At 33.0% G+C, this 14,445-nt stretch overlaps 2 protein-coding genes across 2 annotated transcripts; one reads left to right on the forward strand and one right to left on the reverse strand.

The window, feature by feature from the left end:
* On the forward strand, positions 1 to 3,724 carry LOC105454024 (zinc finger protein 512B-like). Its single transcript, XM_011696348.1, has 4 exons — positions 1 to 419; positions 1,084 to 1,272; positions 1,837 to 1,968; positions 2,428 to 3,724. Exons 1-4 carry the CDS (start codon positions 399 to 401, stop codon positions 2,731 to 2,733), a joined length of 648 nt encoding a protein of 215 aa, XP_011694650.1. The 5' UTR covers positions 1 to 398; the 3' UTR covers positions 2,734 to 3,724.
* Positions 3,725 to 4,478: 754 nt separating this feature from the next.
* On the reverse strand, positions 4,479 to 7,242 carry LOC105454025 (zinc finger protein 512B-like). Its single transcript, XM_011696349.1, has 3 exons — positions 7,191 to 7,242; positions 6,348 to 6,638; positions 4,479 to 5,295 (listed from the first exon to the last, which is right to left on the reverse strand). The coding sequence occupies exons 1-3, from the start codon at positions 7,200 to 7,202 to the stop codon at positions 4,948 to 4,950; spliced, it is 651 nt and encodes a 216-aa protein (XP_011694651.1). The 5' UTR covers positions 7,203 to 7,242; the 3' UTR covers positions 4,479 to 4,947.
* Positions 7,243 to 14,445: the final 7,203 nt, after the last annotated feature.

The raw sequence follows: 14,445 nt of genomic DNA on the forward strand, positions 1-14,445 counted from the left end.
TGTTATGATTTATTAAGATCATATTTTTATTTATTAATGCATTTTTTAAGATACATATCGTTAAACTTTTCATTGGCGAGAGTGTGCCTCTTCGTGATCATTGATCTTCGTGACGCTCGATCTTTCCGTGCATGGTAAGACCTCTTACCTTTTATTTCCGTCGCGCCCATTGCTCGGTTGGATCGTTGAACTTATTCGCGCGAATGGCCTAATCGCAAAAAACGGAAAAGAGGAGACGAGATCGACGGCGAAAGAGATCGGCCAGTCGGAAAGAGAGTGAGTGAGTGTTTTCTTCGTGGTGAACCGATCTATGGTGAAGGTCCCCGTATATAAGCCACCGTATAGACGTATAATAGTCAGTGCGGAAACACCATCGGATCTCGATCCAGAACCACGAGATGACAATCATGTTGCAATTCGTAAGTTTCCATCGTGATCGGAAATTTCAAGAGCATGGAAATTTTGAGAATCGTCATACTTCTTCATTTCTTCCGGATCACATGGCTTTCGGATCATCGGAAATAGCGGCTTTGTGATATTTGTGTGCTCGACAGTGATTTTGATAGATCCTTCTGAGAATTAAAAATGCGCGAAATTACAAATGACATCGAGATTTTTCGTCGAAAATGAAATCGCTTGAATATATGCCTGCATTGAAATTTAGAAGCATGGATAATCGTGAAATACAAATTGTGATTGAAATTTGAACACTGAAACATCTATTTTATTATTACTGCATCTTATTGAACTCTTTATGATTATAATCTAATAATTACATTTTAACATTTTAAAAGTAAATGAAAGTTTGATTTAGAGTTGTAGAAACAAATTAAAAGTATATAAAAATTACTATTTTTACATTACAGAATATTATTCATTTTTTTTCTAATATTTATTTAAAGAAATTGTAATTATTAATTGTTTAACAATTTGTTTCACAAATTTTGATTTAAGATTTACCTTGATTGCATTAAGATCTACGCAATTGCTTTTGTCGCAATTATCGTGGTTTTATGGATATGTTCAATTGCTGATTATCTGTCAGGTCAGTTACGCTTTCATGACGATGTTACACCTTTGCAGTTTTTACTCACGCTGGTGGCAATGACAGTCATGGCATGGCCCTCGTTCTTGGTACACGAAGGTCATGGTCTTGGAGCAGATGAGCCCAAGCTCATCTCGCAATCAGTACATTTGCACGAGGTGCCAACCAAGATAATCAAGGTCACCAAGACAGTAGCTATCAAGGTCCCTGTGCCGTATCCCGTTAAGGTAAGCAATTTTCCAGGAAAATTAAGAGCTAATTTACAATTTAAATTGATTAATTCGAAATTTTTATCTTATTATTTTTCAAAATTAAACATCCAAGATCCAAAATAAACGCAAAAATTATGACATTAGATTTGTAAAATTAGTGTCCGAAAATAAAAGAGCAACAGAAAGTATAACAAAACACTTTTTCAATAAATTTATGCATTTATGGAAAATGTCCAAAAATCTCCAAAAATGTAATTAAAAATTTCATTAAGGAAATCCTCTGTTCAGAAATTTTCTCTTAAGAATTCTAAAAATTCAAATATTTATATTAATGTTACATATATAGTATGTATTGTAGATGCAGTTATATGTATACTTTTTCACATTTTAATTTTAATATTGAAATAATTTATATAGATTACATGTAATAATTGTAATAATAATAGAAAAATAAAAATAAAGAGAATAATGATTTCAATAGCAAAGTATATAAAACAAACATCGCAGATTTCTAATTTTTCCTTATACAGCGCGCTGTGCAAATGTGGCTGACCAGTTACAGTTTTTTCCATTTCTCAGATACCACATCATATCCCATTTCCAGTGCCAGTGAAACATCCCGTAGCGATTCGAGTACCGCAGATAGTGAAAGTGCCGCAGCACGTGCCAGTTCCTATAGAGAAGCCAGTACCGGTGGAACTGCATCAGCAGGTATTTATTACCAATTTAAAAAGATCTTATAAGCTAATATTATTCTATAATCTATAAGAAACATCAATAAAATTTTTCTACACAGAATAAAAAAATACATTATATTTCTTTATTGAAATCGTGACATAAGAAAACCTCGAAAAACACATAACGTTGTCCAGAGAAGTCATCCTATAACTTGATAATTTTTCAATTTTTATTTTTTATTTTTTTATTACATATTTGTATTAATTATACAGGTGTATATATTCATATTTTTAATATTTTATATTTACGTTATGTATCTACAAGTATTGATTTTGGACTTTTACGTAACATAAAAGGTAGAAGAAATTTATAATGATTGTTTTATATTACAATTTTAATAAACAATAATAATTTTTGTATACTTATTTAATTAATTAAAAAGGACTGATCTCTAGAGCTGTAAATAAATGTTTTTGATTTAATTTAATTCAGGTGCCGTTCATAATATCTAAACCGGTGCCTGTGCCGCATCCGATCCCCGTACCGCATCCGATTACTTTGACCAAGCCGGTCTTCATCCCGGTGCCGAAGACGATCCCGATTCCACACTCGAGTCACGACGGAGGTGGCATTTCCGCTGAAGCTGGAGGCGGAGACGAAGCTGGTGATCATGCCAGCCACGAGACGTTCAACTACAGCACCTATATCTCTCAAGGACACGAATCCTACGACCAGCAGAGCAGCGACCAGCAGGCCCAGTTCCAGCCATCCCAGCCGGACTACTCGGCGGATCATTAGCTTTCGAAATGCGACAGGACGACTGATTATGGCGGTGTGCGAGGTCTGCGCGGCTTGAAAGGAAAAGTAAATCATTGGCGTATGATATACGCGAGCCGATCACTTTGAAAGCGGTTTAAGCGAAATCTTAAAGGGTTCCGATAAGTAAAATATGGGTACTAAATGTACGATACCCTTTCTTGGAAACTTGACTCATTCCACTTTCAAAGGTAACCCGATAACCCGATGCATAAATATAAAGTGGTGTTTCCCAAATTTTAACTACGTACCACTTTTGAAGTATTAGATTTGCAGAAGGATAAAGAAGTGAATAGGAAATTAATTTTATGCTCATTCAAAATGCATAGGAAATAATATTTGTATAATATTGATATTGATTAGAAAGATTTAGAATTTTTATTTTCTATACTCATATTATTTGGAAAATATCAGACACATATTTGTGTGGGATGCAATTCGTTAATCGTTCCTGATGAAGAAACAACGCTTTCTCCCACAGTAGCGGTAATTATCAGCAAAGTGTTTCTGTAACATAGAGAAAGAGAAAGATATATCTCAAATGTAGAACGACTTTTGCGATTAAATAATCGATTTTTATCAAACAATTTAATGGTTGGATGTAGTAATAGAGACAGAAGTTGTAAAGGGCATAACATTTATAAATATTCACAAATTTTCCAATCTCTCTGAATTAGATCTCATCTTTGAAATAATGTGAAAAGAAACGAACGAATAGAACGCACAATAAGGATTTTTTTCTTTGATATCTATTATTATTTCTGTCAACACGACTATGAAATTGAAACACTTTCAATCGTTGATTTGTTGATTTCTGAAGAATTGAGGTAGTATTCTTGTACATAGACAAGTAGATTCTTCGGAAAATGTTGAGTTTTTGTTTTTGCTGTTATAGTTGATTTTCGCTTGTTATGTGAGATTGTTAATGCTAGTATTATTTTTTTATAATAAAACATTTATACACACGTAACTAGAACAGTGTCTTCCTCGTTCCTTGTCAAATCTGTTATCTTTCGCAAAAACGCCCTGCGTATATATATATAGTCATAAATATCAGGTTGCGACATTTTTTATTGGGCAGGTGTGCAAGTGGCGTTACGACTCGGACTTGCCCAACATATCGCTTACGATATGTGCGTATACATCGCGTACGTTTCGTGTATGGCGTGCGCTCTGCATGCAAATTCCATTAATCGCGTGTTTAACGTGTCCTCGTTCTCCATTTAATGGACATTTCACCGCCGCCGCATTCGTGTAATCATTTCTCATAATACGGCCTTAAATTTCCCTTTCGCGCCCGTGGAATATACAATGTCGAGCTTTTGTTCTGTAACTTTCTTATAATTGGTAAGAGATTGCCAATGTAATCAGAAACTTAAATTGTTCACCAGAAAGGCGTTACCAGTTATTTATCTCTGGTTAATTTTCTCGACATGTCGATTATCTTACATAAATCTATACGTCGCGTACTCAATACTAAGTAAGCAAGAGTTTACATGTAATCATAAATTAAACAGTATATAAAATGTGTAAAATCTATAAGTATATATAATAATAAATTATAAAGAAAAAAAGATCTTTTTTTTTCTTGCTTACATTTTTCTGTGATATCTTTGTTTATATTATATAGCATAAAACGACAAATATTTTCCGCAATTTTTATTAAAAAGAGAATATTATGATAAACAGAGTTAGAGGGAGTAAGATGGAGTAAAGATCACACTCTCTTCATAGGAAAAGATTTATTTCAATGATGAACAATCAGCATAATGAAGTTATAAGTAGAAACATAGACCTAAGTAGTCACACTTGATGATCGCGAGCACCACTGGATTCCCTTTCGCCGCGGAAATGTTTTTGCTTTTTTCAAAGTTAGAGGACGCTCTTCTTTTCCAGACACTCGTTCTCTCTCCTTATCTCCCTGTCATAAAAAAAAATGTCCAAAAGAATCCCACCAGATTGAAAGACCCGCCAGATTGTCCCTCAATTTCCGAAACGTGAGGTATTCACTTTAATCACACTTGTCGTCGACGAGGAAGAATATGTGTATTAACGTACATTAATACATATATCTTTCTTTGGAAGCGCTTATTTCCTGAAGAAGGTGATCACTGAAAGAGTTCTTTGAAAGATCCACGCGGATCCGAGTGATGCCTCGCGCTGATGACGAAGAGCGTCGCCCTCGGGGTTGCCGTTTTACCAGGAGGAGTATCCATAGGGGTAACCGCTGTAACCACCGCTGTATCCACCGCTGTATCCACCGCTGTATCCGCTGTAGCCACCGTAGTATCCAAGACCGGATTGCAGTTTCGCGTAGACGATCGGCTGCTCGACGGGCACCGGCACGTGTTTGACGACGGGGACGGCGTAGGGCTGGGGCACCTTGACGGCGTACGGGGCGGGAACTGGGACCTTGACGGCGTACGGGGCGGGTACGGGCACGGGGCGGTCTACCGGGACGGGAACATGCTTGGTGACCTCGACTGGGTAGGGTTTGGGCACTTGGACGGGGTACGGGCGGTCGACGGGCACGGCGTATGGCACCTGAAAAAAGAAGGATCGGATACCTTTGATCATCGGCAAGATTTGCGAATAAATTTATTTTCCAGTTCCCATATTTGCATTAAGACAGTATTGTATTGGGAAACAAAAAGTGAACAAAGAATTAAGAAATATACATTATAATACGAAGCTCGACAGTTTTTTGTACAGCTAGATTATTAAAAAAAAACTTTCTACTCTAGTTAATTAGCAATTCAAACTATTTTTGTTTACTACTCTATCACCTGCTTTATTAGTCGATATAAGAGACTGTAAATTTCATTAGGAATGCAAATGTATACGATATAGTTTTAATTTGGTTTCTGTGGGAGATCTAGATCAAGGTGACTGATTCCTCAGACAACGCAAGACATCCCATGTAAGAAGCGAAGACCTCGCACTCCTAATCACGCTCCACTTGTTACAATATCTCTCTCTCTCGCTCTTTGTGCGATCGCCTTTAGCATAGAAATGTATACACGTTTCGAAAGTTTAAATTACCATATTTCATATACGGATCCTGTTGTATGTTATTTTAGAAACTAACCGTATGCACTTCTGTCAAGCAGAAATCTCTCGACAGATCTCTGTATGTAAACGAGATTCATGAAATTCGTAGAATTTGAATTTACGCCAAGGGTAGAATACATGCAGCAACATTAACTAAACATCTAATAATTTGTACATGTCGAATTAAAAATACTCCATTTATGTAGCATTCAAGAGATTAAAATAATCTTTATCTGTATGCCGTTAGAGAAGCCATAATCGTCTTTGATCAGTCTATTGGAAGACATGGACATAGTAAAAATTATTATTTCTTCAATGAATTATTTGCTAATTGTTTCACTTTTATCTAATTGCGTTTCCCGGGAAATTGATTCTCAGAAACATTGCGTTTTTTTTTCGCTCGTAAGTGGCGAGATGTGATATCGAAATACGAAGATGGAAGAAGAGCGGGTACTCTTCATCAAATCTTGCTAACAAGTTTTTCACGTGTTTACACGTGTAATCGCCAGTATTCTAACAAGGGGAATGGAAAATAATGTCAATACCTTAACCGGGACTGGGACGTGTTTCTCGACGGGTACGGCGACCGGTTGGGGTACGGGTACAGCGACTTCCTTCGTCAAGACGGTAGAAAGACCGTGGCTGATCGGAAGGGACGAGTACGCGCTCAATCCATTGAGACCATAGCCATAACCCAGTCCAGCATCAAGACCGTAGCCGTAGCCCAAGGCTCCGTAAAGACCCCGCTTATCCTTCTTCGTCTCCACCTTCTTTGTTTCATCGTTCTTCGTTTCCTCGGCGAAAGCGAGCGCCACCAGGGCAAAGAGGACCACCACCTGCAAATCAGAGGATCATATGCTTTGCATTCTAAAGAATTTGCAAAATTATATATTGATCGTGTAAATTTTTTTCAAATTTGATATAAAAGTCGAATGATTTGTAATCAAAAAGCATATTGAAATTATTTGCGCTAAAAATAAAAGTGTGTAAAAAGTAAAACAAAATTGAAAATAAGAACTTATATAATTGAATAATAATTAAAAAATTTGTTTATTATTTTTCTATGTGGTTCCTTACATTAATAAATAAATTTTAATTTTAAACTAATATGTTAACCAAAAATATATTAAATTGATTTAAATTAATAAATTAAAAATAACCGATCAACACTGTAAAATGTATTAAATTTATTCTTAATTAATTTGTTTAACTACATAAAATTTTTTAAATTTAATTTTATATCAACTGCAAAACTATCTATTTTCTACAACGAATGTACTGATGTATCTCAACAAATGTATCTCCTTTTAAAAAACACGGTTCACCCTCGTTGCAACGCACGATCGTCAAACTAATCTTTATGAAAGAACTCTCGTGTCCGATTATACCTTGGCGTTCATGATGCTGCACGAATTTCGGACTCGGTTCGTCGTGTTTGCGACTGATGAGTACGATGAAGATCCCCCTGCTTTTATACGATAAACCCTCAAGGAGAGGCGGCATGGAGAGCGAGGTGGTGGGCAACCGGGCCCGCCGCCGAAACGCGGTTAGGTGAAAAGAAACCGAAACCGGGTCCCGCGCGAGTAGGGGACCGCCGAAAAACTCGCACCCGCGCGACTCTTCTCGTCGCTCGTAAGCAAGACTTGCGCAAATGTACCACCTCGCACGCGTCGAAATTCATAGTTAAGTAAGTTAAGTCTCTTTTGTGCGGAAAACCGTGTGAAGAAACCTAATTTAACAAGTAGTTTGATATATTATAGACTTTCGTATTCCTATATATTTATATTCCGTAATCTTACTTATCTCTTACAAATTTTGTATGTAATTATATAAGAGAAAGAATTCTTGCCATTTGTTAATAAAATTTAGATTATAATTGTTATTACGCAACATTATAATTGCCCGAATTATAATAAAAAATTTATATATATATTCTCGGATAAATTCTCAATTAATACAATTCTTTTTATTATGTTACTTTTATTACAAATTTTATGTCGAATTAATTGTATTATAAATGGCATAAAGAAGGTTTTATACGACACGGTATGGCATATTAAGGTCCCGTGCCGATTCAATCTTTGTGAATCTTTGTTTTGCGATCGTGATCGCACCGGGTGTTCTCTCAATCATCTGGTTGTGCAATTGCGCGCTCGCCCGATTCCGTAATTGAAATCCTACGAGAATGAGAAATAAATGATGAGCTTAGCTCTCGATTAACTATGGGCAATAAATGTCTACAATGTTACCAGCAAAATTACGTTGTAAGTCGTGTGAATCAAATTAGTTCTACCAGTACAGGTGAAGTTTAAATTTGTAACAGAAATGAGCAGATACATAATAATGTCATAACTCTTTAGTTCTTTTTATATTTTATTTAATATATATTAAAATATTGTATTACATTAAAATGCTCTGTTCGTATATTTTAACACTTCGTATAATTTTGTACGTCTTGAATTTTATTATTATTTTATTATTGTCAATAAAGATTAGAAAATTTAAGTTTTTGTTTCTTATGATTTAGTGTACAAACTTTGTACACATTACATAATTATAATGTTATATCTTTAATTATGTGTATTTTTTTTGATAATTTTATTGCAAAATTACATCGCAGTATATTAACGATGAAAAACGTAAAAGATTGCAGCTTAAGAGATTTTAATGTGAATTACTTAATTACTTGAGAAAAATGACATAACAATATTGCGCGCATCGCACGATATTACATTTGGATGCCCTCCCATCCATAAATCATTGCGTCGTTTATTACCACGTAACGAGACCATGTCTCAGTTTCTTCTTGAAGGCGGCGAGAAAAAGCGACAGGCATAAGATGCGCATTTGAGAGATCAGATCCCATAAATTTCGAAGAGAAATGAGAAAATACTCGAGAAGAATCGATTCCACGGCTCTACAGTAAGTAAATAGAAAAAAAGTCAGCAAAAGAAGATTAATTACCGGTAAAGAAAATAATATGAAAATTAATATAGAAAATTAGTTTGGATTTAATTTTAATTTTACGAGTACGTTTCGTAATTTTTGTTACAAGAACTGTTAAATACTTCAAACATTTTAAATATTTTAAATATAGAATGCTATAAAAGTTAATCAATTACTGAAAAATATTTTTTATGTGTTCGCAGTAAAAATTCTACTATAGTATAGTTTCATTTAACATATATATATGATATTCTGATGTTATTTCACATCGTAAAATTGAACGGCTGTCGCCGCCTATTTCCTTTGTTCCATGCTTTTCGCGGGGTGTTTATGGAACTTATGGATCTTACGGAACCGGCTTGATTCTTCTTTCTCCAGGTTGAACCGTGCTATTACCGAAAGTGGTCCGACTTTTGGACAGCTTCGCGCAATTTTGCTGCTTGTTAATTGGCCCCACCTGCCCGGTCAGTTCCAGAAAACCTGAGGAGAGCGTGAACGTTAATATATTATTTCTCATAGAAGAGCGAATGCAGCTGTGTATACGTGTTGACGAAAATTATTGCGGCAACGGATCACTTATCCTCGTTACAGCACTTGACATCGTTACGTATGATTAATATTTATGATTAACTTAAATTGCGTGCTATTTCATGATGGATTATATTGCATCATCAGTATCATTTGTAACATAGTTGTTTACATCGTTTTAAAAAAGGATATAAAATATATTGATATAAAATATTGTTACAAAAATGCAGGAGTCTAAAAGTAAAATTGTTTATAAATGATATACAGAGATAAAGACTGCCTTTAAAATTATAGCGTAATGTTTTATAAAATAGTTCAATAAACAAAAATAAATTTAATTCTTATGAAATAATTGTTTTTAAAAATAAGAAAACATTTTGTATAAAATGCAATTATAAAATATTCTGATTTTTAATATTTTAATTCATATGTAACATCTGTGTCTTATAAGAAACATGATGAAACTTTTATGTTACCAAAAGAATTGAAAGATTTAATAAATATAATTATAGTTAAGATTTAATAAGCAACTACAATTTATCTCTTCACGAATTCTTTTTACATGGAGATTTTATATTAATCAGAAACTGTTGAGAAAAGTGTGTAAATTAAAATATATATTCGTGTATTAGATGACAGGTACAGAAAAAAAATATGCTAACGCTGTGCACATCCGGCACTAGGAAGAAAAAAATATATCGACCCTGGGACGCTGTCATTAAACTCCGTAAATTAGTTCGTGGATTCCCGGATGACGTCGAAATCGCGGTATGCGAGGTCACGCCAACAGAATGCATCTTTCGAATTCCTTTACAGCCGTGAAATCAATGAGACAACGAGCGAAAATGGATTTATGCAGATTCTTTGATTATATGTATATATATCGTGGGCGACGTGAATGACAAACGATCCAACGATTTTGGGTTTTTCGGCGAATTAATCTTCAGCGAGTTAAAAGCTATGTATAAATAGCAAACTGTTCTTCTCATTTTATTTAATTTCTCGTTATAGATAAATAATTTAACAAAATTCCGATCCGAAGGCTAACTAGTTTTGAAAAAATCAAATATTTAAGTTAATTTAAATAAATATTTGTAAAACATAAATATAATTATAAATTATTCGATAAATCTACAGATAAAAAAGAAAAAAAGCGGATAATTTGAATATTATTAAGTACAAGAAATAAACAGAAGAATATGTATAAGTCAAAAATTTTTATAAAAAGATACTAAAATATTTTACTTACACATTTTATAAAATACTTTTTTATATTAATGTAAGAAATTACAAATTTTTTATTAATTAAAATAAAAGTTACATAAATAAAACATTAATCTTATTTTTATCGCTACACATAACTATCCTTGAAAGGTAATATATCTAATTAACGAGATATCAAACAGAATTGATTTGTAGTTGAATCAACATTTTTTTCTGTAATTTTCATCGTAACGTGAATTTCTGAATATAAATCCGAATTCATGATTTTTACATTTTACTTTTGATAAGCATAAATAATCGATTGAAAGATACAGTCACGGTAGTCTAGACTCATTAAAAATGGAATTAATTAATGTTTTAGCTGATTCTCAAAATGCGAGCAGTTCGCACTTTGCAAATAAATTTATAAATTATATGACTCTTGTGAATAGGACTGACGAGTGCTTCTTCATTTTATATATTTAAAATGTTTTAGTGTCGGCAACTTTAACTTTGAAGATAATTCTTTTTAGAAGAAATATTAAATGTATGATTTTAAATGTTTGATTTTCCTTATTGATATTATTTTATACAAAGTTATGCCGAAATTGACAATGTTAATGTTTAAGATTGGCCAGCAAATATTATATAAATAATTAGTCGAAAGAGAAAATACTTGCATTCTTTTTTTCTAGACTTAAAATAATCTTAATTAATATGTTATAAAAATACAGATTTTTTTGTAGAAATTCTATTTGATAATTTAAAAAATAGTAAAATAAAATTTTCTATATTATATTTCTGGATATAAATTAAGAAATAAATCGACAACTCTAAAGTAATAAATAATCAAACACGATATGTGTTTAATACGATTAAAATGATTAAAACACCAAGAAAAAATAAATTAAAATATGAAACATAAAAAGTCTCGTTTATTTAGATTTAATTTTTAACATCTCACTTTAGATCGTTATTAAAATATCAAGCCGTACGTGTTAATGCAGCTTTTACGTGCGAGAAAGATTTTACTTTCGGCGATCATTGCAGAAAGAGCGAGAACGTTTCAATTAAAAATAAACACCGTAGTATTACGAATCCGGATTTTTGCTGAAAAGAAAGAGGACGTCTGGCCATTTTCGAATCGCTGATAATATGGATGATCCGAATTTACATGTGACATTTATCGAGGTCGGCGCCAACTACTAACTTTTTGCGTAGACGAAATGGTTCTCGCCATCGAGAGAAAGAACGATCGAGATCTGGAAATAAATTTCTTCTGGACATTTCTTCGTGAAGATTTATACTTAGCTACCCGCCTCATCTATCGTAAATCCTAGAATTATTTGTCGACAGAACTTAAAAAAAATAAAAGTGAGTGTACTGGTCTATTCTAATAATCCGGTTTTAAAAGAAAAATAAACTACAAAAAATATTACAAGTCATATAAAATATTATTTGATTAAATTTGTTAAATTGTTGGCCGAGAAAAAAAAATATTTTGAAGAAAATCTGTGAAAATAATTTTCTTTGTTTATTCTATATTTTTATTATCTAAAAACATATATTACTTTTTTATATTTGGATACAGAAAACGTGTTTTTAAAAAATAAATGAATTATGTTTAAAAAATTAGAATAAAATCTGGCTTGCTTAATAGGATGTTTAGTAGGAAAATTCACATGAAGAATTGAGAGTCGAATATTAATATTAATGTGTATGATATTTTAGGTGGAAAATTGGCTTGATCGAACCTTTTTATGAACACTTTAAACCAACGGTTTCCGGGTGGGAGAGACGGGTGTTCGTGAATTGCATAAATCGGCAACCGTTTCTGATTTCGACACCGGAAACTGGCCCCTGGTCGCCCTCTCGTCGTTTGTTGCAAGCGCGAGATGTATAATCGTTTGTAGCGATTGCATAATCGCGAGCGCCGCGCCGTACTCGGCCCGGTCAGGCTCGGCGAAATCGCCGAAAATTCCACGTTTCGTTCGTCGCGCACCGGTTATTACACGCACGTTCCTCACGTCACTTCGGTGTATAGTGTATGTATGTATACATATGCACCGCATTCTGCATCGAATACACATGATCTGCATTATACAAGCGCTGTGACGTTACTTTCGCATCTTTAAGGCTCAAACCGCGGTCTTTACCAAAATTCGAACATTGTTTCTACATTTTTTGTGACACATCCATATATGTGCATTAAATATGTAGCAAATTTTTTATCTATTTATTTTTAATTTAATAATTATTTACTATGCAAAATAAAAGTAAATGCAAAAATAAAAGTGGGAAAAAAATTAAAATTTGCAATAAAATTAATATTTAGCAGACATTTCCTGTGCATTGCTTTAATATTGCATTAATTTAACATTTTTAATTGTTATATATGACATAAATCGTTTTTTTAAAGTCAATGACAAAAGTATGATGTCTATAATACAGATTACTTATAAGTAATTTATAAAAGATAAAGAATCATACTTGTAGGCAATAAAGATGTCAAATGTATAAACTACTAAATATAGCACATCAAGCATTAAGTGCCTCGTTATTGTTATGCAAATTGATGTAATCGAGGAGTCATTATGTAGGCGGAGTGTTTCGCGCCGTTCAAGAAAGAAAGTGAATTTCGTGTCCTCGAGGAAGCTCGACCCTGTCTTCTTTATTCTCTATCTTCTTTGTACCATTCACGTCAATTGTGTTTGATTATTGCAGACTTTGTAACATTGCATTATTTGCAACATGCAAATTTAATATTATAGAATTTATTATAGAATTTTTCTTTTTTTTCATATTTTTACACTTAAATAAATAAAATTTGAAAAATATTATACAACTAATTAAAACTCACTATTTACGTAAAATTAGTATAATTGTATTAAAATAATTAATAATTACATAATTAAAAGAATTACTATTAATAATAATTAATTGTTATTAAGTCAAAAAATTAAAAAGAAAATCTCTTTAGAAAAAAATCGATATTTTTTTTTCTAAATATTCATAATTATTACCTCGTCTATCTATAATGTACATAGTGATCCAGATCACCCTGAGGAGTCGGCATCTACGTATTCCTCTTGAAAAACTGAATCAAAAATGTTAATATCAAAATGATAAGATGTCAATGGTTTGTGAAAGGTGAGCTATTGAAACTGTCCAACCACAAGGTATTAAGAGCGCGTCATCAGGTACGGCGCGGTGTTTTTAAAATAATTTTAAATTTGCAATTGACTTTACATCAATTAAATTGGACTCAATTTAAGAATAAAAGCAATAGATGTTAATAAAGATTTTACCGAACCTTTGCAGTATTCGGTACCGTGCCTTTTAGTGGTATCCGCGGTCGCGCGCCGACCGACCGCTTGACTGCGCCACACCTGATGGTGCGTTCTTAACCCGTAAAGGACACCTGGGTGCGAATTCGCACCAAGCGTTTTTAAAGTTTTATATCTTCTGAAAACAAAAAGTAAAATTAAAGCAAAATGTGTTTCTCAATATAAATTTTCTGACCAATCGACTGGTAATATTAAATTTTCGAAAAAAGAACGTAATTGTTTTCAAACGCTTCGTGTTAAACAAAACCATTCAAAAGAAACATAGTCTTTATGGGTTAATGCCCTGTAGTTGAACAGTTTCATTAGATCATTATTCAAAAACCATTGACATCTCAACATTTTGCTATTAACATTTTCGACTCACAAGTTTTTCATAAGGCATACGTAAATACCGGCTCCTCCAGGTGACCTGGATCGCCCTGTATCAATATATAAATATCAATACTATTATAAAATTTACAAATAAAATATTATTTGTACACTTTGGAAATTGATATTTGTTTGAAATCTATTAATTTTTTTTATTTTATTCCATATGATGTTTATTGTTGCAGAGATATTGATAACTACCTAATTCTTATAATCAAGAGACTATATTCTGATACGACTTATTTGATTT

Source organism: Wasmannia auropunctata, unplaced genomic scaffold (genome assembly GCF_000956235.1).
Source record: "Wasmannia auropunctata unplaced genomic scaffold, wasmannia.A_1.0 LD335989.1, whole genome shotgun sequence".
In the NCBI taxonomy this organism is placed as follows: Eukaryota; Metazoa; Arthropoda; class Insecta; order Hymenoptera; family Formicidae; genus Wasmannia; species Wasmannia auropunctata.